This window comes from Rhynchophorus ferrugineus, unplaced genomic scaffold (assembly GCF_030347505.1).
Source record: "Rhynchophorus ferrugineus isolate W39M unplaced genomic scaffold, kcgeb_rfMv2 rfM1, whole genome shotgun sequence".
NCBI lineage: Eukaryota > Metazoa > Arthropoda > Insecta > Coleoptera > Curculionidae > Rhynchophorus > Rhynchophorus ferrugineus.
Window position 1 is genome coordinate 59,798,498 of NW_027472580.1, and position 27,285 is coordinate 59,825,782.

General features: G+C 30.7%; 1 protein-coding gene and 1 non-coding gene across 2 annotated transcripts in view; both read right to left on the reverse strand.

Annotated features, from left to right (window-relative positions):
• The window catches only part of LOC143190093 (SET domain-containing protein SmydA-8), a 44,364-nt gene extending 20,874 nt beyond the window's left edge, over positions 1-23,490 (reverse strand). The window contains exons 1-2 of the mRNA XM_076394227.1: positions 23,144-23,490; positions 21,367-21,488 (exon numbers count right to left, since the gene is read on the reverse strand). Of these exons, the coding sequence (XP_076250342.1) occupies positions 21,367-21,488; positions 23,144-23,167 (146 nt within the window). The 5' untranslated portion in view covers positions 23,168-23,490. The remainder of the gene's footprint in view (positions 1-21,366; positions 21,489-23,143) is intronic.
• Positions 11,001-11,104, reverse strand: LOC143189413 (U6 spliceosomal RNA). Its single transcript, XR_013003868.1, has one exon. It is a non-coding gene; the product is annotated as a U6 spliceosomal RNA (small nuclear RNA).
• Positions 23,491-27,285: the final 3,795 nt, after the last annotated feature.

The following is a 27,285-nucleotide window of genomic DNA, read 5'->3' on the forward strand; positions in this document are numbered from 1 at the left end:
TACTTCAAATAGCAATATACACACCCCAAAATATTGGTAATATGAAGCATATTCATATGAGTAATATTCCAATTTACTACAGACATTTATATATGTTATATTGTTATGTTGTCTTTTCAGAAACATCCAACAAAAAATAATTAAATAAATAAGGTAAAGATTTATTAATTCTTTAACATTATTAAGAGAGCTAGAAAGATCCTTTTCTTTAAGTATATCTAGATGCATAAGTTGAAATGTGAAAGGGTTTAAAACACAATTTAAAAAAAAAATTAATAATGTATTTTAAAATGTTACTTTTTTAAGAAATTAAGTGGCGACTTGTTGAACGGTGATACAAAATAACTCTGAGTGCTGAAATCTATGTTATATAAACCAAACTCCTATATCACATCAATTAGTCTTAACATGGTCCTCCTTGAAATGTCTGCAGTAGTCGCGCGATATAACATATATAAGTAAAAATTTAGTTTACGACTAATTTAAATGAAAATTCAAGTAAATTCTTATTGTATTAAGGTTCAGTATATTTAAACCTTATATATATATATATATATATATATATATATATATATATATATATATATATATATTGGCACGGTTTTAAATTTATATTTGTCATTTTCATTTAGGCAAGAGGGCAAAATCCCACAAGGAACATCATCCTAGTCACGCCAGTAATCATGCGGATGTCTTCTGGGATGATCTTCAAGTTAGTTACTCGCCATTCAGTATGCTTAATGTCGAGGACAGTTACTTGGCGTCCACATATAGCAATAGGTACCGTCCAAATTAACCTTAGTTTGTAAAAAGTAGACTTTAATATATAAAAAACAAATAACGGAAATAATAATGTAATAGAACAAATAACTAAGGTTGCCTTACCTTAATCATACAGCATGATATATGGTGATGTCGATATTAATTTAATAGTAAATATATATTAGTAATGCTAGAAGAGCAACTCATTTTTGTATATCGGATTATAACGGTGTATTAATTCTCATCGTACATTATATACTAATTCTCTGAAATACATCTTGATAGTTGAAAGTTGTGTATTCCCGTGAATAATAAAACTTGTTTAGTATTCTTTAGGGGAAAACCACATAATTCCGTGAAATTAGGTTAACTAGTAACTAGTAAGCAACGTAATAATAAATATACATGACATTGCTAATAAGTGCAAAAATCTTTCTTCCTACAAGTGTAGAAATATATTTACTAAAAACATTTCTAATAGTACTATAAATACATTTAAAAAATTATTTACGCATGAAATGAATTATATCGAAAATACTATTAATGGCGTGATTGCTTTCACATGAAAGTCACGGCTATATCCTTAAAATATCAACATTGCCATTACATATTTAAAATATGTTCCTTATTACATATTATATATAATTTCGGCTGTTATTATTCTCCAATACGTTATAATATCTTTAATCTTAATTAAGTTCAAATATTATTAGATGAATGAATGATGGATTAAACTAAACTAAAACTGAAATATTATCTGTTCTTTCAATTGCAAGTTTTTCTTATATTTTCTTCTTATCTACATTGTAATAGAATTACCTTAGAAATTAAAGGAAAACATTTAATATACATATAAATAAATACAATAGCTGTGCAATATATTACTCTTCGTAAATTAGTGCTTTATCATAAATATAATGAGAATTATAATAATGTAATTATGTAACATGATGAGCAAAGTCAGACATTTTATAGAATAGACTTAGTTAAACAAATAATGGATAACCGTACACCACTCTGATTGACAAGTATTTCCCGAATGCATACCATCTACTGAGAAAAAACCCAACTCAACCCGTCAACGCTGTGATTATGCTGTAGACACCGCAATACTCGAGGAAATAACATGTCTAGCGAAACCAGGTATTATTATTAATGTGTCATTGATACGACTCTGATGTGCCACTATGTGTTACAACATATTTCAAATTGTACCATACTATCATAATTATTAGAATATTAGAATAAAGTTTATGAGAGAATATATTTACAGATCACAAAATGTATTTATTTAATTCTTATTTTAGCTCTTATTGCCCATTATAAGCTAGGCTACGGTTTTGTATTGCTGTTGAATTATATATTGTTTTCGGTTAATTCATTGAAAAATGAAAAAGGAACATAAAAAGCATATACATTATGCCTATTTTAGTTCATATATTACAACATTCGAATGCAAATAAAATAATGAAATACAAATATTATAAGTTCAGAGTTCACTGCTATTTTGGATAGGCTATATATTCAAATATTAAATCTCGAATTTAATTAGTAAGGCATAATTTTTAATCGTTTTCAGTTCATTAAAAACTAATTATTTCACCTGTGGTGTGGTTACACTTTCTGTCATTTTGTTAGGAATAAAATTGATGGAAGTTTAAATCATACAAGAACAAAGTTATCAATTCCTTATGGCAGAAGAACTGCGGTAGTATTACCAATTGAAAACAAGACATAATACATCTACAGGATAGACAGTTTATTATGTTATTATGATGTCCATTATGATTAATAATTTTAATATATAACAAATTTTAATATTTATAAAGTGGATATGTTTAGAATTTTAGTTGTACTATTTTGTAATAACATAAAAAAGGGGTAGTATGACAAGGGTGGTCGCGAAAATAGCAACTGAATCTTACATCGTAAGTGAAAACCGAGTAGAAAGTTTCACTAAGCCCACAAAGCACTCAGAACGCACAGAACTTCTAGTAGAGCCATCAATTGAGTGGTTGCAAACATATGTTTACGGTTAGGAGTTTTCTCATATTTTAACTGTCAAAAATAAATAATTGTTGCTGTGCGTCAATTGTGTTAAGGATAAATATAGAAATAGAAATTTCTCCTGCTCAGAAACTTGCCCTTCCATTGCAGTGAAGCTAATTTCTGGAATATACTCAAAATAGAAAGGTATTCTCGAACAAATAAGTCTCAAAAAAATCTTGAAGCAAGAATAAGACCTATAGACTTTTATACATTGGCGCAAATTAATAGTAAATATATTTCCAGCATATATATGAACTTATCACCAAAAAGCAGAAGTATTTGCTGAATATCTAGAAAAAACTTTCAAACTAAACGAAACTAATATTTAATATAATTTGCCGGCCATAGAAGCTGAAAATTCGATGATTGAATGTCACCCGGAAAGAGCTAACCAAAGTTATTAAAACTGACATTAAACCCAGGAAATCACCAGGCTACGATTTAATAACAGTAGAATTACTGCAAAAACTACCAAGAAAGAAAATTATAAAACTCGCCAACTTGATCAATACAGCATTTAGATTAAAACATGTCCCAGACATTTGGAAGATGGCTGAAAATATAATGATCCCAACACTTGAGAAATCACCAAACGAAATAAAAGTCTATAGACCTATATCACTGCTGCCAGTAATATCTAAGGCCTTGGTCTCTAAGGAAAATGTTACCAAAATAATACACCGAACTATTAAAATCGTACATTACAACCAGAATGTTTACAGTCAAACTACAAGGAGCTCGCTCTACAATAAAAGAAGCTAAAGTAGGTGTACCACAAGGAAATGTACTGGCGCCAATACTTTATCTACTCTACACTTGTGATATACCACAAATGGAGAATATTATGATGGCTACATTTGCTGATGATACTGCGATTATAGCTGTCGAAGACAATAGGGGAAAAACCTGACAAAAATTACAACAGGCAAGTAACAATGTAAGTAATTGGACACAAGCTTGGAAAATAAAAATTAGCGAAAGTAAATCTGTGCATGCGCATTTCATCTACAATCAGACCGTACAAGCACCAATAACATTATAGAATACTATCATTCTATCTAGCAACAACGCTAAATATATCGGAATTAATCTAGATGCAAAACTTCGCTGGAAGGAACATATAAAAAAAATTGAAAAGAACTGAAATTAAAATATAGGAAAATGTAATTATAAGTATATAATAAATTGCTATTACATAAGCAAATACTGAAACCTATATGGGCATACGGAGTTCAATTATGGGAATATTCTGCAAAGAGTAACATAAACAAAGTAATACAAACTTTTCAGACAAAGACCTGAGAAGTATTGTGGGTGCACCCAAATACTATAGGAGTGATTACCTACATCGAGATATTCAGATACCCACAGTCACTCAAGAAATCAAAAGAATTACAAGGGGGCATGAGGAAAGACTCCATTCTTATGAGAATATGGAAGTATTGCAGCTTTTGGATACCACCAGGACAGGACACAAACTCAAAAGAATTAAACCATCTGATCTTGTGTAGTGTTGTGTAGTGAGGTTTATATAATAAAAAATACCACAGTGACATGTATAAACATTATTTCACTAGAGTCCGAGATAGGGCCGATGGGACCTCTTAGTTATACACCTAGATTTAAGTTATCATAAAGATAAATTGTAGGTTAGTCGGAAACTACTAGTAATAATGTAATAATTAAATAATAATAATAAAGAATTCCAAAATCCGTGCGCAATTAGTTATAGTCGACTAATGTCTACTGTAAAATATATATCGTTAATATCGTCGTTTGACCACGTACGTCAATTTACGATTTACGTGGACTGGACAAAAGAATCATGAATTTTACGGTACAAAACTGATGCAGGAAGATGCAATATATATTCTAAAATAAGAACTCATAACATAATACGATCGGTTAAACGAGGTAAATTTGTATTATTACTCCAGTAAATGAAAAGGTATTACACTTATTTAACAAGATATAAATAGAATTGGGCCAATTTATAAATAGTACTATACCAACTTATTAAGTGCATAATAAAACACATCTCACAACACTTAACTTTTTTCTCATTTCCATATATTTTCGAACCACAACGGTTTCAATTTTCCCTGGCAGTAGGCCCGAGCTCTAAAATTTATGCTGACATATCGCATCACACCATGTTTATTGAGTATAAACACAAACCATTCAAGACATTAACATCAAAAGTCGCGCCGAAACAAAATCGTTCACATTTAGAAATGGATGCTGAAAGATTAAATATATAGAAAACATATACTTCAAATATTTAAAGTGCAATGGAAATATGTAGTTCTCAAAAATATGAAACTCGTAGTTTTGCAATAGTTTTAGATTTATTATTTTTCGGAAAAATATTGCTGAAAATGTATTTATAGTGCGTAGTGCTACACATTATGATTAAAATGCTCAAGAAATAAGTGATAATACTATTATTAATATAGGTTATTCATCAAATTTTTAAATTAACTTATATCAATTTCAAATAAACTAGTTTAAATTGATTAATATAAAAGTCAATCATTTACAGGAGGTCTTAAAATTATGAATTAAGTTAAATAGTAGGGCAACGACTTAATAATAAGAACATACACATTAATAAAGGATATTGTATGAAATATATTGTAGCTATAATATGTAATAAACATATAAAATACATCATCAATAATCAATTAGAATTTCCAAGCTTTTACAAAATATTCCAAAGTAAACATTCCATTATTTGCCTTAATAGTCTATTACCCCCTATCTATTTTAGCGATTATAAATATCCCAATTTAGTACTTTTTATTTGGTTAAGAAATAAATACAGTAACTTACTCTAATTTGTAGCTTGTAATATATGAGTGATGAAAGATGAAACGGTTAAAAACACACAATTTTTTAGTTTGCTTTAAAATATTATTTTATTTTATAGAAAAAAGAGACGACTTGTTGAACGGCCATATAAGACAACAATGTAGGTCTTTATCTATTAGAAATTAAAAATTTTTTATGTTAAATGTTTAATGTTAATTTAATGTTAATACAGCGCTATCTATAGTAAGTGACATCAACACAAATCGAATTTTATAGATTGATTCGGTTACATGTCTCGGCGCATCAGATAGCATTCTATCTCTTTTTAACTAAGGTAAAATGACAAGGAAAAAAACCGGGTTTAAAACAAATTTTGCATTTTTACAAACTGCCATTGGCAATATATTTGACGTCATCCATACTATAAATACGACTTTGCGAGTAATTTAAAAAACCGTTTGCGAGTAAACAGTGTGGAATATCATGTTTGCGGAATATGACCTGAATGAGGGTTATATGCGTAATTATGATTAAAAGTGGTTATTTCGCTTAATAAGACAAGGAATTACTTGAGCATTCATTTGGTGAAAAATAATTAGCGTAATTGCTTTATTCATTCTGGTTGGGAGTCTCTTGGGAGTGATAAATACTGAAGGAAGGTAGCGAATTCGCTTACTTATAACAATGAGCCGAATTTGTTCGAAGCAAATCTTCAACTGTGGTATTAGAACTTGCAATTCAAGACATTGTTTTTTAATGAGTGCAAAAAGACAATGTTTTTGCATTTGACAGTATTATGTCGGTAGAAAAAGAAATTATCTCTTATAACAATCTCGAGCTTAGAAGGTATTGAATGAATTAATTAAAAATTCACATTAATTTTAAATTAATCATTAGAGTTAGAGGGATTATAAATAAGGAATTATGTATGGATTTTTGTCATGTCAATCTTTGAACCACGGTCTTCGACACTCAGCCTACCAACTGCAAAAGTGACCAAATTAAAGTTAACCATTTCACCAAGTCCGGTCTTACCCAGCCTGACTACTGGTGTGACTGGAATGGTTATTCCTTGTTGGATTTTATACTGTTGTCTAGAGAAATTTACAAATACATTTACAATTACAATAACAAACAATTACATTCAGACTTGCGGAATTCGAACTATCGACTAACGCAGGAGTGGGAAGACCATCCTGTCACCTTAACAACTCCACTATTACTACTTCGGAGGATGAGGATACGATCTACTATGAACTTAAATATGTTTATATACCTCCAGAATATAAATTGTTTTGCGATAAAATATCTATATTGATTGTATATTCTTATATTATATTATTGTTATAAATGAAGTATACAAATATAAAAATGACATTATTACATTTTTTAGTCATTATTCGTTTAAAGCGCTGAGCCAACTGCGTAACTAAGCGAATCGAACACCGTTCATTAAGACAAACATTTTTTATTTTATTAACTCACATAAAATTTTTATTAGTACTTAAATATTACCACATATTTCATTATAGCTTAGTAAGATTTACATTATAACCGCGAATTTATCAAATATTTTGGCAGGTAGTATTTTAGAAAACGGTACAACAATTTTACCTATTTTGAATATGAGAAATGTTAGTTTTATTTCAATATATCATTTCAATCATAAATATATCAGTATCCACGTTTATGATCAATGTTGGTCCATATATTAGATGTAGCTTTAAGATCTGTCACAAAGCATGTTCGACTTCGTTATTCTGGATTATTTTGAATTTAGCTGATTTAAGCCAGAACACAAAATGTCTAATATTCCACCCTCAATTTTTTGTGTAAATCCAATTTTAATCTAGTTTGTTTGAGGCTCAACGATAGGCAATGCGGAGACCTGATTGTAGTTCTGACTACTATCTCCTTCATCCACGATTATTAGTTTCTCTGAGACTGATAAATTACTTCTCAATATGATCATTGTTTTTCAACATAGTTATTGATGCAATTATGTGATTTTTCCTGGAAGCAAGTATGGCGTTCAATATGAGTTTAGCTCTAGCATTCGCAATGATATAGTTAGAATTGCAGAACCACGTCTTGAGAATGAAAAAAAAAATACATTTTTGAGAGATAGAACATGTATAGGAGCATAAGTACTTGGGATGAGTAATTAATAGAATATGGGATACTAGCGACCCGCCCCGGCTTCGCACGGGTGCAATGCTGATACTAAATTAAATACACTACAGAAAAAATATGAACGTTGTATATAAAAACATAGCGGGATTTTCGGCTTCGCACGGGTGCAATGCTGATACTAAATTAAATACACTACAGAAAAAATATGAACGTTGTATATAAAAACATAGCGGGATTTTGCACTCCGACTTTGCACGGGCATAAAATATATATGCCTATGTCACTCAATGAAAACAGGATTAAAATCGATCCAGTATTTTTGGTTCATTCATTACTGCCCTTGGCCTGCACGCATTAAATTTGGAGTAAAACAATTCCTCTTCCCCTATACTTACTATGAAGATTTCCTGCTATCTTTGGAATATCTAAATTCATACAATTTTTATTACATTACACATTTTTAAACGCAAATTTTAAATTTGTAATATCTCCGAAAATATTTGTTTAATTTACATGCTGTAAGGAACCATATTGATCTATATTAATTGCACACTGTATTTAAGGTACTTAATTCGATAAGGATTAATGCCGTATTGCTTAAAATAGCTTCGTAAATAAGCCATTTTCTCACGTAAAAAGTAAACAATAAAAATGGTTAATGTGGGTTATCCCTAAAAGATAAACATATACCATCGGGGACTTTTTTGTAGACCTTTTTATGGTGTACAATACTGTAGTACATTAATTTGATCTAACTCGTAGGGTTAGGCAGCGTTTTTGCTAATTGCTAAATAAGCCTAAAAAAATAGGTTAATTTACGACATCACGTTAGAAACCTCTAAAATTAGCAATGTTGCCTTAGTATATTATGCATGTATTATACATATAAACCTTCCTCTTGAGTCACTCTATCTATTGAAAAAAACCGTATCAAAATCCGTTGCGTAGTTTTAAAGATTTAAGCGCACATAGGGATATAGGGACAGAAAAGGCGACTTCGTTTTTTTCTATGTAGTGAAGAAAGTAGTATCTACCGAAGTAATAAGCCGTATCCGGAAATTTTGCTTCTCTAAGATGGTGCATGTGAAAGAGAGAAATATTACAATCAGAATAATATCTGCCTATTTCAAAAGGCTATCTTGCCAAACATTTTATGGTTCCGAGACTTGGACACTATTGCTTTCTAATATTTGTAAGCTTGAGATATTTCAAATATGATGGTCGCCACAAATTGTTCAAATATTTATCTCCGAGATCAAATTAAAAATTAAGTCATTCCTTTAAAATGCGTACATAGTTGAGGAACAATTTCAGAGAGGCAGATAACAATGGTTAAGACATGTATGTCGGTGCAACAAACAGCTTCGAATAAAATGGATCGAGATTATAGGCGATTTAAAAAATAAAAAACTAATATTATACTAATCCAAACATATATTGTTTGAATTCTTGATAATACAAGCAAAATTGTACTAATGCGTAAAAACTACAGATTTATTATTTTACCCAAAATTAAATTAAATTAAAATTAAGCCTGCAAATTCGGTTAAAAATGAACTAAATTCTTAAGCATATTAATGTAAACCGAAATATTTCATATTATATAATGGTTTATAAAAAACGAATTGAACTTCTCTAGGTTGGGTTCCGCATCTTAGTTAAAAGCGATGGAAATATATATAGGACAATAATGCGCAAAAAATATCGTGGTCGAAGCTCGGAGAAGATCATTGACGCCAAGTAAAAGGATGCTAAGTATGATGGACGTGGAAAAGAGCTGTTCATCATAAGTTTCTCAAACTTAGCCAAACCATTAATTCGACGATCTACTCTAAATAAAATACTTCTAACAAAAATATTGAACCGACTTCAAAAAATAAATAAGGAACAGAGAATAGTCACATAATTTATAGCTTACCGAAGTTCTTGAGGGCATCAAGTGGCCTCGCAGAAAGATAGTGTTCCAATCTCAGACTGTTTAGTTTCACTCCATGGGAACAGGCAGGGGAATAGGATAGAGATTAAAAAAATCACTTTTGATTTCAAGTAGTTGATTTGATTTGAAGACCCAACATCTTTGGACTGGGTCTTTGATAAAGGTTCTGATAATAAGATAAAAATGTAGATGCATATGTGCACGATAAGGGCTCTTCATCATAAGTTTCTCGAACTTAGCCAAACTATTAATTTGACAATCTACTCTAAATAAAATACTTTAAACAAAAATATTGAACCGACATCAAAAAATAAATAAGAAACAGATAATAGTCACACAATTTACAGCTTACCGGAGTTTTTGAGGGCATCAAGTGGCCTCGCAAGAAAGATAGTGTTCCAATCTCAGACTTTTTAGTTTCACTCCATGAGAACAGGCAGGGGAATAGGATAGAGATTAAAAAAATCACTTTTGATTTCAAGTAGTTGATTTGATTTGAAGACCCAACATCTTTGGACTGGGTCTTTGATAAAGGTTCTGATAATGGGATAAAGTTGTGGATGCATATATTCACGATAGAGAGTTCAGACTAGACGGTAGACTTCACCGTGGCATATACTTATTCAGCATGAAGTATGATAACGCGAAAGGGGATCTCTACTAGCGTCAGTATATGTCACGTTAGGAAATGGTTATACTCCCGTTCACAGAAACCATCCAGCACACTCTAGGAGTCAGAAATGATAAACCGTTTCCTGTGTGCTTGGAAAAAAAAAAGATATTTTAGGGCCTGGTGTAAGGCGTAGTAGTGAGCATCGTTCATTAGAGAATTTCATTATTGATATCATATTTCATTAGAACCTAGTTCTGCACTGAATTTGGAGCAATCAGTATAAAAGAGATTGTGCTTCAGGTAGAAAGTAACTCAAAAATGGCTGCTCTCATGAAAGTTCAGGGGGAAATTTGAGAAATTGGGAAAAGTCAGATATAATGGAGGATGCTCTGTGTACACGGATAGAGAGTACAGTCCCCCGACCTACACGGATAGAGGGTAGAGTCCTCCGTGTAGGATGATGAGTCTAGATACTTATCTAGTGGAAGGATGTATTGCAATCGATCTTTCCTCGAATTTGGTATAAGAGAAGAAGGGAAGAGTAGCTTTCGGCGATAGATGAGAGGAATGGTAGATGTAAGGCTGCACAACTTATTGTAACTGATAATCGGAATATGGAGGTTAGGATATAGAGTGCCATAGTCCACTTTTAGAAGGATGATCAGTAGATATATTTTTATTATAATTTATTGTAGTATAAATGTGGAATGATTTACTATTTTGCGTCTCATCTTAGCGCAAGGGCCATGCTAATATTTTCTTTATCGTTCCAATTTTAATATATAGTCTATTCAAAGTTTTTTTTGTACATACGTCATCAAGATGTTTAATGTATGCCTGTCGCAATTTGTAAATACGTTTTAGAATAACACAATATTTTCATTCTCATTTCATTCTAGTTAAAAAAAAACACAATGCTGTCTGATATGTTAGAATGTGTAACCGATCTAGCCTGTCAAAGTCATCCGGTTGTCAAGCGTATGCAAAATTCTGCAAAATAATAGTGGTAAGAGGTTATAAACCGGCAAACGTTATTTTATTGCTTTGTTTGTTTTGATAAATTTCAAATTGCTGCTTATTATTACTCTGATTGAAAATTCCGAAGCCAGACAGAACAGATTGGCTCTAATCAGTCACTTTGAACATGAACGAGATGATGAAGGCCCCCTTTTGTCAGTAAAATTCATTAGGGAGGTAAGCATTTTTACTGTTAAACATTCATTTGCTTTACTTTACTTTTATACTTTTAGCGTGTCGCAGCTGCACTGAATATTAGTATGGACACGCTCATGAAATATCTAAGAAATAGAAAAATATTATCTTGAATTCACCTAAAAAAACCGTCTTCATACGAAGCGGGTCAAGATCAGCTTGAGCTTGTTAGCTCTCTCAGAGACTAAATATATCCAATGTATAAAAACAGTGAGTAGTATTTTCATTATTAATATAATTTAATACAATTATTTCAAAGGAAAATATTAGTGTGAAGAGGTCAAATGGAACTTCCGCGTTTTGCTTTTAAAAGAATAAATTTTTTAAAACCATGTAATAAAATGAAGGAATATTTATTCAATTTTGTATTTTAGGGTAAATGATGTGGCTCGGTGAATGGAGGTAAAACGAAATGAAATAGTGGTGTTTACATGATGTGACCGTTATTTATTGACAATATAAAAAATGTGAAAAATACAAAGATAAAAAGGATGGCAGCGGAGTTACCTGTTGACGAGGCTTGGGCAGTCGATTGTGGCACGTCTAAACCAAACAAGGGTTGAGCACTGAATGACCGAAATACCCTTCAATAACATCCCAGATAAACGTCTCGATGAGACATTTAGATGAGACATGGATATTTCAGAATGGGGCCAATATACGCAATGGTCACTCATGGCAAGATGATAATAAAAATAGTATCATGACAACAAAAGTTGACGGAAAATGGTAAACGTTGGAATAACAATTGATTAGGTTTTACTAGTCATAACATTTATTAATAATTCATTGCCAGATATATTCAACTTCGTGCTGGAAACAGGAAAGGTTAGTAGCATCTTCGGTTTGGATGAACTCGATAAGATACATTGAAAAAGAAATTAACAAATTATATTGGAAAGGAAATTAACAGCTTACTTATTCATTTGAATGAAACTTTCTGAATATGGTATGATTCAATACTACCAATTTCTAAGATAGGGTGATGCGAATGGAAGCAAGTAAAGGTGAGTATATAATTAATATATGATAACTGTAGGAAATCCTATTGTAGAGTGTAAAAGATGTATGTGCACAGATATGCGCGTAATTGTCAGAAGAGAAAGACTAGTAACTGTTTTGCAGATATGGCAAATGCATTAAGGAGAATGCAATAATTAAATATAGTATTATCAAATATAATATTATCATTTTAAAGAAATATATATACAGGTATTAAGAGAACAAACGAAGGAGAAATACAGTGATATCAAAATATTTTTACAAGGAAACACTGTACCGACGGACACAAGAACTAAGCGCAAAAGGTAAATATGCTCTCTAATGAAAGTAAAATATATTACTTGGATATACAATTGTTAATTAGGCAGATTAGGCCTCCAGAGGATACAACTACAAATGCGCTTAGAACCCTAAATCATAAGTGGTGTGGAAAAGAGTTTAATGTGGATATAATCAAACAGGACCCTAACCTACAAACTATTAATAATGTGTACTTAATTGTAGTTTTAAGTCATTTGATAATATTTGCGATAACAGTATTTTTGTTTAATCACGGTATCCAGATTAGAATTTTGTTGTATGTCAAAGCCAAACTGAATTAAAACTCAGAGTTGATACGGCAACATTGAGACGTTTTGACGTCATAATGTTGTTAGTTGACGTATGTACAAAATAACTTTGGATAGACTATAGGTATCACCGAAGCGAGTACAACTACCAGAATTGACCAATAAGTAAGGCGTTCGCCAAAAATTCGGAGGGAGAGGCTGGAAAGTTTTGATGTTTTCACCCTATAGCTGATCTTTAAAACTCTTTTTACGGTGTTAAGTTCGATTGAAATGATGCTTGTGTAAAACACTTGGATCTGTTTTCGGGCAAAAATCTTAGAAACAGAAAAAGTATCATCGATCAAAAGGGGGCACATATATCCTAAATTAGTGTTTGAAATTCATATGAAAAAACGAACTTTGAGAAACATGAGAAGATCAAAATTAAGCTCATCGAAACTCACTCGAATTAAAACTCATTCGTCAATGTCTGCATAGTTTTACGGTACCACCTGTAGCCTAGCTTGAAATTTAATATAATTCAAGTCTAAAAACAAAGCAGGTCATGAAAATTCCACTAAATAACAAGATCTCCAAATGACCAAGCAAAATGACAAAACTCTGTGCAATAATGTGCAATTTTAACATTTCTGGCAACCGGCCAGAGACGTTCTTATCTGGAAAACATTACCGCACTCGGTTTATTTTATAGCTATTTCGCTTTATATTTATAAACGCGGACTTTATAAAATCATAATAATAGTTATTTATATTTCAGCCAAAGTTTATTTTTTCAAGCGGTGATCGTAAACATTCTGGACACGATGAAGGGCGAGCCGCGAAGTTAAGTCTTTCGCTATCGGCATATTGTTTAAGTCAGACGAGAGCAACGATAAAGATGCCGCGCAAAATGATTAACGTTTGTTTGGAAACAGAGAACGATCAGGTTTTGATATAAAATTCCTTTTGTTTTGGAAAACAGGGCTATTCAGTAAATTATCGGCAGCTGTTTGCCTTAGCGCAAAATGAGGTTCATCATTCGAGGACGATCTTTATTTATTTTTTAGAGACAATGATATCTAAACAAAATGTAATTAATTAGTGAATAATCAAAACATTCTTCCATTAAGATTGATATGACGTGTATATACAAATAAATTATTAATGTTCTTAAAATATTGAGTGTAATATAGGGTAGAGTTATAATATGATTAAAGCCAGGTAAAGTTGTAATATAATTTTTCATTCGATCTCGTTTAATTCGCCAAATAATGGTATAAAAGTAAGTGCCTCCAGAAGCTGCTTTAGGGTTTTGATTAATAATTTAGTTTTCCCATTGACCGTCCGGTCAATGACCGGTCACCCGGGTTATTCAGTTCAATCCGCAGGTAAAATATATTATCTTCTTAATTTTTTTATGGCCGTCTGGATCCCCAAAAATGTTTAACAATCAATTAATTAATAAAAGTTATAAACTATCAAACTTGATACAGCCCGTTCAATATCCAGGTACCCGGGTACCCACTACTGCTTATTAAAGTATTTAGTTAATTTGACTCTTGTTATAAACAATAACAAAAATTGAAATATATAACGTTTTATTTTATTTTATTAATATCGTTTTCCATTCTTTTACTATTTATTTATTTACACTATTTTATATATTATGACAATATTGATAATAGACATCCTTCACATGTCGTGATTGTAATACAGTGTTTGTCACAAATAGGATTCTCACATACCGAATATATTTTTCTAGTTTTGCGACGTTTTTTAAATTCACTTTGGAGACATTCATAGCATACACTAGTAATGTTTTCCTCCCAGTTGAATCGAGCTGTGTCTGAGGTCTGTCAATGATACAGATGATGTTCGCTAATGCGCATTCGGATTGATAGCTTGACCAAGAAAAGATTCAATCGCCACTATCGTTGAGAAATGCCTCGTAATTTATGCATTATTCGAACGACTTCTTTTGCCCAACTGCCGATGAAAATAATCGTCGTTCATACGATTTTGTAAAAATCATTTCATTAACAATCAATCATTTTATTATTCTCATAATACAGAACATATAATGCAAGGCAGGCAATATCGAGAATATTGTAAAAAAATGCTAGAGGCCACCTTTGAGTTGATTTTTTTGTAGTATATCTACCAAACATTTTATCCATCGTGTCTACTCCAGCTTTAGATCAGTTATAAAACTCAATAATTTCAGGTTTTTTCTTTGCACTATCACTAATTTTAGCTCCATGATGCATTTTTTTTTGGCACATAACTACATAGGGTAAATTTTTTATGAAAGCCAAACACAGTAGATAATTCTTCTCGCGTTTCTGATACAGCAATTGCTGGTGGAATGTATGCTTTATGCTGCTGTTCCAAGATTTTGCCAGTGGAACAGTAGTGAATAAGTCTTTGACAACTCTTTCACCAACGTTTTTCTCACAACCATCTTTTGATTTTCCAATGTAAAGCTGTCCAGTAAGTGGATACGAATGTTCAGCATCACATATCCACCATACGTTAAATCCATATTTAGCTGGCTTTGACGGAATATACTGAGTGAATCTAGTTTGACCTCGGTATGGATAAAGTTGCTCGTCTATTGTCAGGTATTCTGTTGGCTTCCGCTATTGTTGTTTCTATGAGAACTATAAACTGTGCCCCTATAGCTATTTCGTATGCCACACAGCCAGTTTACCCAAAAAAAAAAATATTCAGTACACTAATGACTTACACATCTGCCACGCTATAGGTGGGTACCCGGGTACTCGGTAATTGAACGAATGGTGAAAGTTTAGTCGGTGACCGGACGGTTAAAAAAACTAATAAATTCAGCTGCAATATAAAAATGTTATAAATATTTATGACTAAAGAAAATATCAAATTATTCAGCAAGTATCGAATAACTGGCATTTTTCTGCAAATTGGGTAAGAATTAGAGTTATACTGAAGTGAATTCTAGATTTTTAAGGGGCTATTCTAGTCTAGAATTCTGAAAAGTAAAACGATTTTTCTTTATATTTTCAAAGCTTAATCCCGTAAGATAGGCCCTTAATCGGCTCGGTCGGAAAGAACCAAACAATAGATAATAGGAATCATTCGTCTACTGGCGATCGTTCTGCCCTCATAAAATGTTTAGCACTCTAAATGGTGCTTTCATAGTGGTACTTTAAAGGTACTTTAAAATTTTTGTTCAGAAATTAAAATGACAATGAATCTCTGAATTCATTGATATGACATCTTGTACCTAAAAATATAGAACTCAATACAATTCAAATTGATTTTATGAAAGCTTATACCTTTACAACTTTTATATATTTAATGAAGGTTTTATCCCATTTTTAATGTGACCCGGACTGACCGCTCAAATAATACGAGTTTCTAATGCTCCAAAAGAGGCCAGAGCAGCCCGTTTAAAAGAAATTGGGAAAAGTTAGGTTAGGCTTAAACTACGCGTAACTTTAGAAGCATTTTTCTCCAAACAACTATTTCTTCTAAACAAGTTCTACTAGTTCTACTAAACCGATTTATATAAAATTTGGTTTGATTTTTCTATACATTTTTCAGATTTCTATCATATTAAAATAAGACTGTAATAAAATTCTAGGATTTCTAATCATTGTAATGCCAAAAAATGGTAAAAAAATTATCGTTTTCTTTTAAAGAGTCGTAATTAGGTGATAAAAGGTTTGGTTTTTATACGATATTCATTTCTATACGATTCTAGTTTAAGAATTTTCTTTTTTTTTGTTTTAGGTTACAAAGAAGGCTGCAATAGTGCGAACGAGGGCGCGCCATATTTTAATACTCCCCACGTCATCAATCTATACATTCCTGTCTTTTAATTTTTTAATTTTTTTCTGCCTTTTTCTGACTACCTGAACAGTGAACGACTCAAACGGTTTGGTCTGTTTTTACCTTCAATATCGCTTTGTATTGCCGTTCAACCAGTCGTCTCTTCGTTCCGTTAAATGAAATAATATTACCAAGTAAATTAGCAGTTTTTGATTCCGGGGAGATAATAAGATTATTCCCTTTAGAATTCATGCAATTAACAGGAATCTGATTAATTATCAAGACAAGAAGACAAGTTGACGTTGGATTGTCAATCATTGTGCAATTACTCCAACTGTTTCTTTATGTAGTTAAGTGGACTTCGCACAAAAGTATCGCAGTAAAAGCGTAAGGCCAAAACAAGTTTTTACCTCACTAACTACGAAAATATATTTTGATGTGGATGAAAAGAACTCTGATTTTATATGTAGGATTGGTAAAATGGGTCAGTGGTTTAAGACATAATAGATAATAAAATGCTTTAAAGCTGACTAACATGCTTGTTCCCAATACTTTTAATGTTTTTGGTCCATAAATATTGTTGAAATATTAACAGCGAGGCTTGTAAACTTAACCGTCATTCACAAAAGATTTACAGATGGTAAAACTCAATGATATAATATGCTTAAAATAAATGCATGAACACCAAATAAAAAAAAGATTAACGACCCTCTAAACTTAAAAATAATAGACGTTAAAGAGGAGAATGTATATTTACTTACGAGACTTTAACACCGATCTAATTTTCCAGCAAAACCAGCATAAAGAATTAGTTGGTATTTGTTAACCAAAAAGCAACATATTCTTTCGACTTTTCTTTCTCTTCTTTCTATTAAATTTTATCTCTTTATTATCAATTAAATATGGCTTCACCATTTCCCTCATCTAATTGTGATCATAGTTCATATAGTTATATTAACATTTTGTTTGACCGTATTTGAATAGCCTTCTAAACTTTTTTCCTTGCTCTAAATAAAATTTTGATTGTTGTTTTTTACTATGATATTGATTACAAAAATATGGAACAGGCAGAATAGACATTTTAAGGTCGATCAGTCTGAGTAGTAAATAATGTAAATTTTGTTTTATAACAAGTACAACATCTAATAAATTAATAGAGATCGAACCTCAACCTTAAATTGTAACTGGAAAGCCTCCAACATTTCTAAATCTCGAGTATTCTTGTTTAATGAAAACGTTTAATTGTATGTTGACATTAGAACTACAAATAAATTTAATGATCGTTAAATGTTTTGTTAATATATAACAAGCGTATCAACATTTCTAAAACTGATTGAAAGCGAAATGGTATAAAGGTATTTCATACTGATCAATAAATAAAACCGTTTAACGATTAATCTGATTGAAAAGTTAATCTTATTATATGATTATATTTAACCAAGTTGTGACTTCTAAAAGTAGCAACATTAACGGAGATGTATTCATGTAGCTCTCATCACTGTAGATATTTTCTATCGAGGAAAAAAATAATTAGATTTAGTAGACATATCGCTTCCATGTTTATTGATTTGAAATATTTTAGAACTGGTCAGCCTTATGTAAGGACCTGACATTTTCCCCATTAAAATGTATATTGAATTTTGAAGATATTTGTCAATTGTGGTGCTCTTTAATGTCGTCTAATTTACCATTGCGGCAATGTCCTTAATAAGAAGACTAATAGTTGCTACAACAACCTAGAGACCGTATAGAAACTTCAAACTAATTTCTGGCAAAAAACTGAAGAAAATAACGATGTAAACGCCTTCAAAAATAAATTATGAGGAAAATAAAACCAACCAAACAATTACGATCCTACATTGTTAAACCTAAAACATATAAATATGTTTTTATAATTATAATTAATTGTTCTCATTAGTTTTCAACTGCAAATATATAGCATCGATTACTTTAAAATTCTCTATTTGTTTTTATTGCCGTTGTAATGGATTTTTAATAATAACTAAGTATATATTTTGTTTATAATATATTGGGCTGGTTAATCTTAATAGATCCCCAATGTAAGATAATGCGTATGTATATAAAGATGATTAAAATAGAACAAGAACAATAACAAAAAATATTATAGCTTTTTGTTTATGGATACTATAAGATACTATTTATACTATATATTATTTTTCATATACAGGGTAAAACATGTAGTTGTTTTTGAATAAAATGGTATAACTCCTATTGTTAAACGAATATCAAAATATATTTCTTTATAGTAGTATATTAGTTATATACTGCTATTAAAGTATGCATAACACAATTAGATGTAAAAAAGTAAATCAGTTAGGTTAAGAGGTGTACTACAACAAATTAGGTTTGTTTTGTTCGTAATTTAATTAGATTAATTCGTATATGTCACAAAATTATATCAGTATTTTTGTATTGTTTAGGTTTGACACTGACTTCGAACTTATCAGTTGGTAGTAATTAAGTAGATTTAGGTCGGTATTAAGCTAAATTGTGTGTATATAGTAGAATATAAATACGTGTAGTAGGTAGGTTAAATAAGTTTTTTTTATTGAGATATTACAATGAATATTATATATATTTTTTATGTTAAAACTTCTTGTGTTAAAAATCTAAGTTTGATTATTGTTTCCTTTTTAGTTAGTTCCTTATTTATTTTTTTGAAACCGGTTCAATTTTCTTGTTAAAGATCAAGGTTTTAGAGTTTGAAAAATTACCAACAATATTACCAATAATTTGAATAATGAAAAAATAAAAACGTAAGCAAGAATTATGTTAAATTAAAATAAAAGACAGCTCATTGGGAATGCGTGTGAAGTCAATAAAATTCACAAAGTATGAAAAACTAAACCAGTAAAACACAAAATAGATTGTCTTGATCTATTCTACATCAACTGAAATTCAACCAGACACACAATAGTTTAACAAACTGTTTCAGTGAAATAAGATAGTATCAGTGGCAGTACGAGAGAGTTGAGAAAGGCTTGAAAATGTATTTGAATACTATTTAAAAAATGTTTTTCGAGAAATCCTATTCTGAACTGTAGTTATATTTTACGCATGCACAGGCAGGTAATACTCATCATGTTAAAAATCGAGGGTTAAAATAGGTTTGCGAAATTTCTCGTCCCCAAGATCACTTAACTTTAACGTTCATTCAAGGGGAATTGGATTTTCCTTTCTCAGACAATCTACAATCAATTGGTAAAATTGTAATAAGCTGACATTCTGTTTTGCTGTTTATTCACATATCTGCGGAACCTACATTTAATAAAACAAGTAGGGAATACTTCGATAAATGCTATTAGTTCTGTTTCGATGACCAAATTTAATGGGTGATGAACAAAGAGTGATAAACTACTGCTGTAAACCGAACTCACATAACACTGTCCCATTCTCCTTCTTTCTCTCTGTCTTCTTTACAATTTTATACTGACAATAAATAACGGTTATATCATGTAATTATTACTATTTTATTTCATCTTACATCCATTCATCAAGCTCCAAAAACGAAAAACGAGTCTCCTTCTTTAACTATTAAAATGTGCAGAATTGAAAACACACATACATAACTCAAATCAACATCAGCAAAATGCATCTAGAAATAGACCAAATATTTTAAAACTCATTTACTCCTCCGACAAATATATAACAAAAGTGCCTAGATGTGAGATGTCATTAAGTAGGTATTTAAGATATCATTAGATTTTCAATTATAATAAGGTTAAGGCAATGGACAAAAACAAGTCCACACATTTGATTTAGACGTGAAAGACTACGGGACTATGTGAATGTTAGGATTGTCCAGGTATATACAACAACAACATTAGTATAATGTAATAATTTTGAATTAACAATGATTATGATTAACATTCTGATATAAAAATAATTCTATTTATACAAAAGAGTTGTAAACATAACTATGTTAATTTGAATAACTTATATCGTTATATCCAGGTTTCGCTGATTAGATTTGTTAGAAGTCATTTTTACAACTATTTTCCTGCATGTTTGCCATTATTGAAGGTATATTTTTAGATACATCCCAAACCAAAATATATTCAAAAATATAGTTTTGATATCATAATAAACTATATTGTAACATTTTGATACATTTCGTTTATTGTGTTTCATTAACTTCATCAGCTTAACATCATCGACTTTAATAACATCAACATTAGCTTATTCATCAGCAGATGGATATATATGAAGCTAATAGTGCCAATTTTCCAAGTGAAATCTCTATATAATAGTTAATGATAAAGCTGCGTATAATGTCTCAATGATTTCTACGTAATAGTTTGGTAGAAATAACATAAAATACTAAGTGAAACTAGCACTAAATTTTAGAATTATGGCTTATTTTTAGTAAGTTAGGTAACAATAATGTTACCTAATGGTCTAAAGAATCAGATTATATTAATACTCTTAATTAATATTAATTAGTGCTAATGCCTCATAAAAATATGTATTACCTTCCCATGACTTTAGATACTTTAACATCATACTTAGGTCCAATGAAATGACTGTCAGCCATCTCATCTGTCAAGCTGCTATTCCCGGACTCTGATTTACTACTTCTAGATGAAGCACTTTTCTGGAATAAAAAGATATAATAAACAACTGTAACTTAATAAAAATTAAGTGATCGTTATTTTAGTTTTTCTTCCTCATTATTTTGCTGAATTGCAAATTCTAATATTCCTGATCAATTAAATAAAGAACAAAATGTAATATTACTATGAATACAATATATTGTGTTAATAAATGCCATAATTACTTGTTTCAACTATTCGGATGTGATTATTTTGATTTAAATGACAGGAACTACCCTAGTTAATCGAAGATATTCAAAGATAAGTCGGAGGCTTAAGTAACACAAAACTATTATGGAAAATCACTATTAAATGAATTGAATACCTTTGATATTAATTACCAATCAAAAAATACAAGCAAGCAATTTTGTAACGAACGAAGCAACAATCAGAATTATTATATAACTTAGTAACTGTTAGTAAAAGTAGAAAAGTTTAAAAAGAGTTACTGTTTGCCCGACGTAGAATTCAAAGCTCCCAGAAATATGGAAAAAGTAATGGCTAAAAATGGACAATAAATACCCCATTATTTCACACTATGGTCTTGATTTCTCAAAAAAAAACTATAACTATAACTGTAGAAAACTAATTTATAATCCTTTGTTATCATCTGGTTTATAAACTGATGATTTATTATTTAACTAGTCTTGACTGAAATCAGCCAATATTGACTTTTACAGCTATGTAAAGTAACTAACAATGAAAATCATTTCCTTGAAATTTGCTTCAAATTAATACCCATAACAAGAGTTATATTAAAACGCAAAAGGGTTCAGGTCATCACCAACATTATAAGCTAATTGAAACAGTATATTAAAAGAATGTGAAAGAAAATAAGCATAATTCATTCATCTCCGTAAAAATACTCTTAAAAATCTTCTGTTTATATAAAAATATTTCAAATCAAATATATAAGGGTCATTTCACTAAACCATAGACGCCCCCTAAAGTATGTACAAGTTTTTTTTCTATATTTTAAAGTCTCTTTTTACCAATGAGGATTTATCTGGACTGGACCTACAGTTTAATGTGGGCTCCGAACGACGGTCCTCGTTTAGGCCTACTGACTGGCGAATATGATCAACTTAGAAATTATCCCAGAAGATATCGGGGCTTACTGGCGTGACTGGGATCACTTTCCTTGTCAGATTTTACACACTTGCTTAAGGACAACCACAAATGTTAAACAATCACAAACATAAATTTACGACCATGCCCCAACAGGATTCGAACCCGCGACTATCGCAACAGTAAGAGGACCGTCCTGTCGCCTTTACCACTACGCCAACCAAACCAGCGGTTTAATTTTTACAATTCTTCTTTCATCAATTTCAAGAAGCAACAAGCAGCAAACGATTAGCATGTAAAAACTTTTATACTATATTCTTTACTAGATATATACAATTTTACAATATTCGGTAAAATGGAATATATATATATATATATATATATATATATATATATATATTAACGTTTTTATTTAATGGTAATTGATATGGTAATTATCTGGAATTATGTATATAAGTGTCTGTAATTATGTTTTAAATAAAAAACAGTTTTTTTTAATTAATTTAATATTAAGTTTTATGGTTTATTCAAAATATCAGTGGCTTATATTAATCATTTATATATCGAAAGATTTTTAAACAATGCTCACCTTCCTTCGATGACGACAGCTCATTTTGAAACCAAAAGAAATAACTAAATTTAGATCAAAGGAATAGATCGAAATCTGATTGCACTGATAAAACGAGATAGAACAAAGGCCGCCGAATGATCACACAGAACAATATTTTGACCCGTGCAAAGGCTGTTGCCGAAAAGCCGGTTATCAAGACGCGTTTTTCGGTTTTATTCAATATGTTTACTTTCCCACTACAATAAAAGGAGCGTGCTGTGGGAGAAAAACCATTGGCGTGCCGGAAAACCAGATCCACGTTTTCCATGCGGATTCACAGTCGCTTGTCCGTATGATGCATTTGTTTTATTTAGCTTTCGAGGAATGCCGCCAAATTCGAAAACCTCCGTTTATAAATTACGAGCCGATTTGAGGAAAGTTGTTTTTTTAACGGCGATCCTCCTTTTTTAACGGGAAGTGTCAAAAAAATGTATGACTCAAAGAAATGAAACGTTTAAAATAGAATTTTATACGACTGTACAAATATTGCACAATTACACAATCTTAAACGTATCTACGTTTTCAGGTTTAATTCTTTTATGCGTTTTGGAAAATTATACTAGATTCGTTAAAAACGTAATATATTTTAAAATATATTTTAGAGCCAATTTATCAATAAAAGTTTATCTAGGCTGATCTAAATTTAAATCATTTTCGAAGATATATAGTCTATCCAAAGAAGTTTTGAACGTACGTCAACTAAATGTGTTATGACAAAACGTCGCAATATTGCCGTATCAACTCTGAGTTTTAGTTTAGTTTGGTTTTGATATACACATTTCTAATTTACATAAAATGATTAAACAAAAATACTGTTATCAAATATAATGTATTTTAACAATATAGTAAACCTAATGCATATATTATCGAAGGACTTAAAACAACATTACCACACAGAACATTAAATACACAGTTATAATAGTTTGTAGATTAGGGTTGTATTTGATTATATTTACAATGTACTCTTTTCCATACCACTTATGATTAAAGTTCTAAGCGCGTTTTTATGTAATTACCTCCCTTGAGGGCCTAATTAACAATTGAATATACAAATAATATATTTTACATTCATCAGAGAGCATATTTACCTTTTACGCTTAGTTCTTGCGACCTTCAGTACAGTGTTCCTTTGTAAAAATATTTTGATATCACTGTATTTCTCCTTAGTTTGTTTTATTAATACCTGTATATTTAATCAATGCATTCTCCTTAATTCATTTGCCATATCTGCAAAACAGTTACTATTTCGCTCCTGACACATTTTATCCAAGTGCTCATGTATATTCTGAACACATGAATCTTTTACACTCTACAATAACATTTCCTACAGTTGTCATATATTAATTATATATTCACCTTTAGTTGTTTCCACTCTCATCACTCTGCCTTAAATGTGTGAAACTCGCAGCATTGAATTATATCATATGCATAAAGTGAATAATTATGTGAATAATTAAGCTATTCATTTCCAACCTATCTTTTGTTCACAATTCCATCATTTTTCAATTTCGTCTCCAATGTGTCAATAAAACCTAATCAATTGTTAATCCAAAGTTTACCCTTCTTTTTTTGGTGAATTCAAGATTATATTTTTAATTTTTTGAGATATTTTAATGATCGTGTGCATACAAATATTCAGTGCTACAACGCGTTAAAATTTATTTTCAATAAAAATTGCAGCAAATTGATATTTAACAGTAAAAATGTATAGCACTCTAACGAATTTTACTGGTAAGGGGGGCTCCATTATCTCGTTCCAGTCAAAGTAACTTATTAGAAACGCAATCTGTTCTGTTTGGCTTAGGAATTTTCAATCCGGGTAATAATAAGCAGCGATTTAAAATTTATCAAAAGCAGCAAAGTATTAAAATAGCGCTTGCCGGTTTATAACCTCTTATCACTATTGTTTTGAAGAATTTTGCATACATTTGATAACCGGACAACTGTGGCAGGCTAGTTTGGTTACACGTTCGAAAATATCAGACAACATTGTCTCTTTTTAAGTAGAATAAAATGAAAAGGGAAGTATTATCTGATTCTAAAGCGCATTTACTGTAGGCAATACATTAAACGTCTCGATGACGTATGTTCAAAACTTCTTTGGACAAACTATAGATGTTTTAGTAACGCGGCATCTAAACCGGCTTAGTCGGAACGGAACTAATAATAGTCTACCTGCGATCATGTCCCTTCGCAATAACTTTGCCAATACCATACCTACACCAAAAATGTAAGTATAAAATACTATTGTAAGGCACAGAGGGCGCGTTAGAACTTTACTCGAAATTTGAAACGCGTTTTTCTCGAAACTATTTTTTTTTTTTGAGACGGTTGACATAATATCTCAAGTTCTACTGAACTGATTTACTTGAAATTTGGTGTGAGCCTTCTCTATAGATTTTTACTATTTTTAAAAAATGTAAAAATGTTTCGTTTACTACAGCAGCTATAATTTGGTGAAAAAATTAGTTTGACTTATGTACAATAACGGCACTTCTCTATATCAAGAATATTTATTAGAACAGAGTTAAGAACAATGATACATATTTAGTAAAAAATAGGTAGTAGAATATTGTTCGTTTTTTTTATTTCACTTAAAAAAAATACCTAAAATGTATACCTCTACACAAAAATACCCCCTTAATTTGGACTCCGAACTAAGTCTAAATCTTCTAAAAAAACATCTGAATAATGTAATAATTGTTTGTTGTGTAAGCTTAAATATTAAATTATTACTTATTCACTATAACACATCAATCAATAATTTCCAGGTCTAAGTAATAAAACAACTTTTAAATAAAATTAAATTCGTCAAGATATTCAACTTTGGTAATTGTTTATTTATTTAAATCAAATCTCTGTCCATGAAATATTCAGATTTGCAAATAACTAGCTACTGAAGTCTATTTCTGCACTATGTAATATAACTAAACTATTGTGACTGTAACTACAACCAAAGCAAGCAAGTATTGAAAACACAATTAAATTAATTTAGTTACCGTTTTCAATTTCAGAACAAATGTTTTCACTAAAACCATTGTAACTTTCAAACCAAAAGCCAGATAGTCATACAATTTCGACACGTATCATTCAAAGATTAGTACTGTAAGGTTAGACGTTTGATTATTTTTTAATTTACATTTTTTTCACTCGTCCGCTATTACAAAAGTGTATAGGGTTTTGTTCCCTTTTATCTACTATTTATATTTTTCCTAGCATCCATCGGAAGACCCTTTGAATAGGAATTTTTTATTTCCTTCGTGACTGCAGGCATCCTTGGGCCTCAGTATGCAACGATCGTCAGCATTGCGTATATAATAAGGTGTGTTACGTAATTGATCTGAAAATATTTAATTTTTTAGATTACTATTTATTATTTATATCCTTACGACAAACCTACTTCTCTAGCATTTAACCAAATCATTATGATTATGAAACGAAGGAAACAATCTAAAGGTGTCCTCTCCTATGTTACCAAAGTCTGTTACCTACGATATTCAAAGCATTTTAAGAAGAAGCATATATTATTCAAGAGCAACTATTTGGTTTCTATAGTAAACACGGAACGAATAAGAGAATAAGTTCACATCAAAGAAACGTCAAGGAAATAAATAAATATTGAAATGACTCAAAAATATTGCTCGGCTACATTTCTCAATATCTATCAAACTTTTGATAAACTATGGCATGCTAGACAGAAAATTAAACTGAAAAATCCTCTGCCCCATCCGCATTTCCTGCCACTTAAATCACACCTCACAGATAGGTACTTTATTGTGAAAGAGGGTAACGAATACACTGAACTACATCTAATATATTCAGGTATTCAGCAGGGTAATGTCCTTGGTCCATTGTTATACTTCACTCTTCTGATCACAAATTCATTTCAACAAAACCTTTTTTTGGATGAAAACATGGAAACTTATGACGAACGAGACAAAATCTACTCATGTGAGATTTACCCTGCGTAGAAGGACTATAATATTAATAATCATGAACAACAAGCAGAAAATGTTAGATATCTAGGAATATATTTAGATCGACGCTTAACTTGACAAAAACATGTATTAATAAAGCATAAACTATTTCAGCTTGGACCAGATGTATTGGTAAATCTAAAT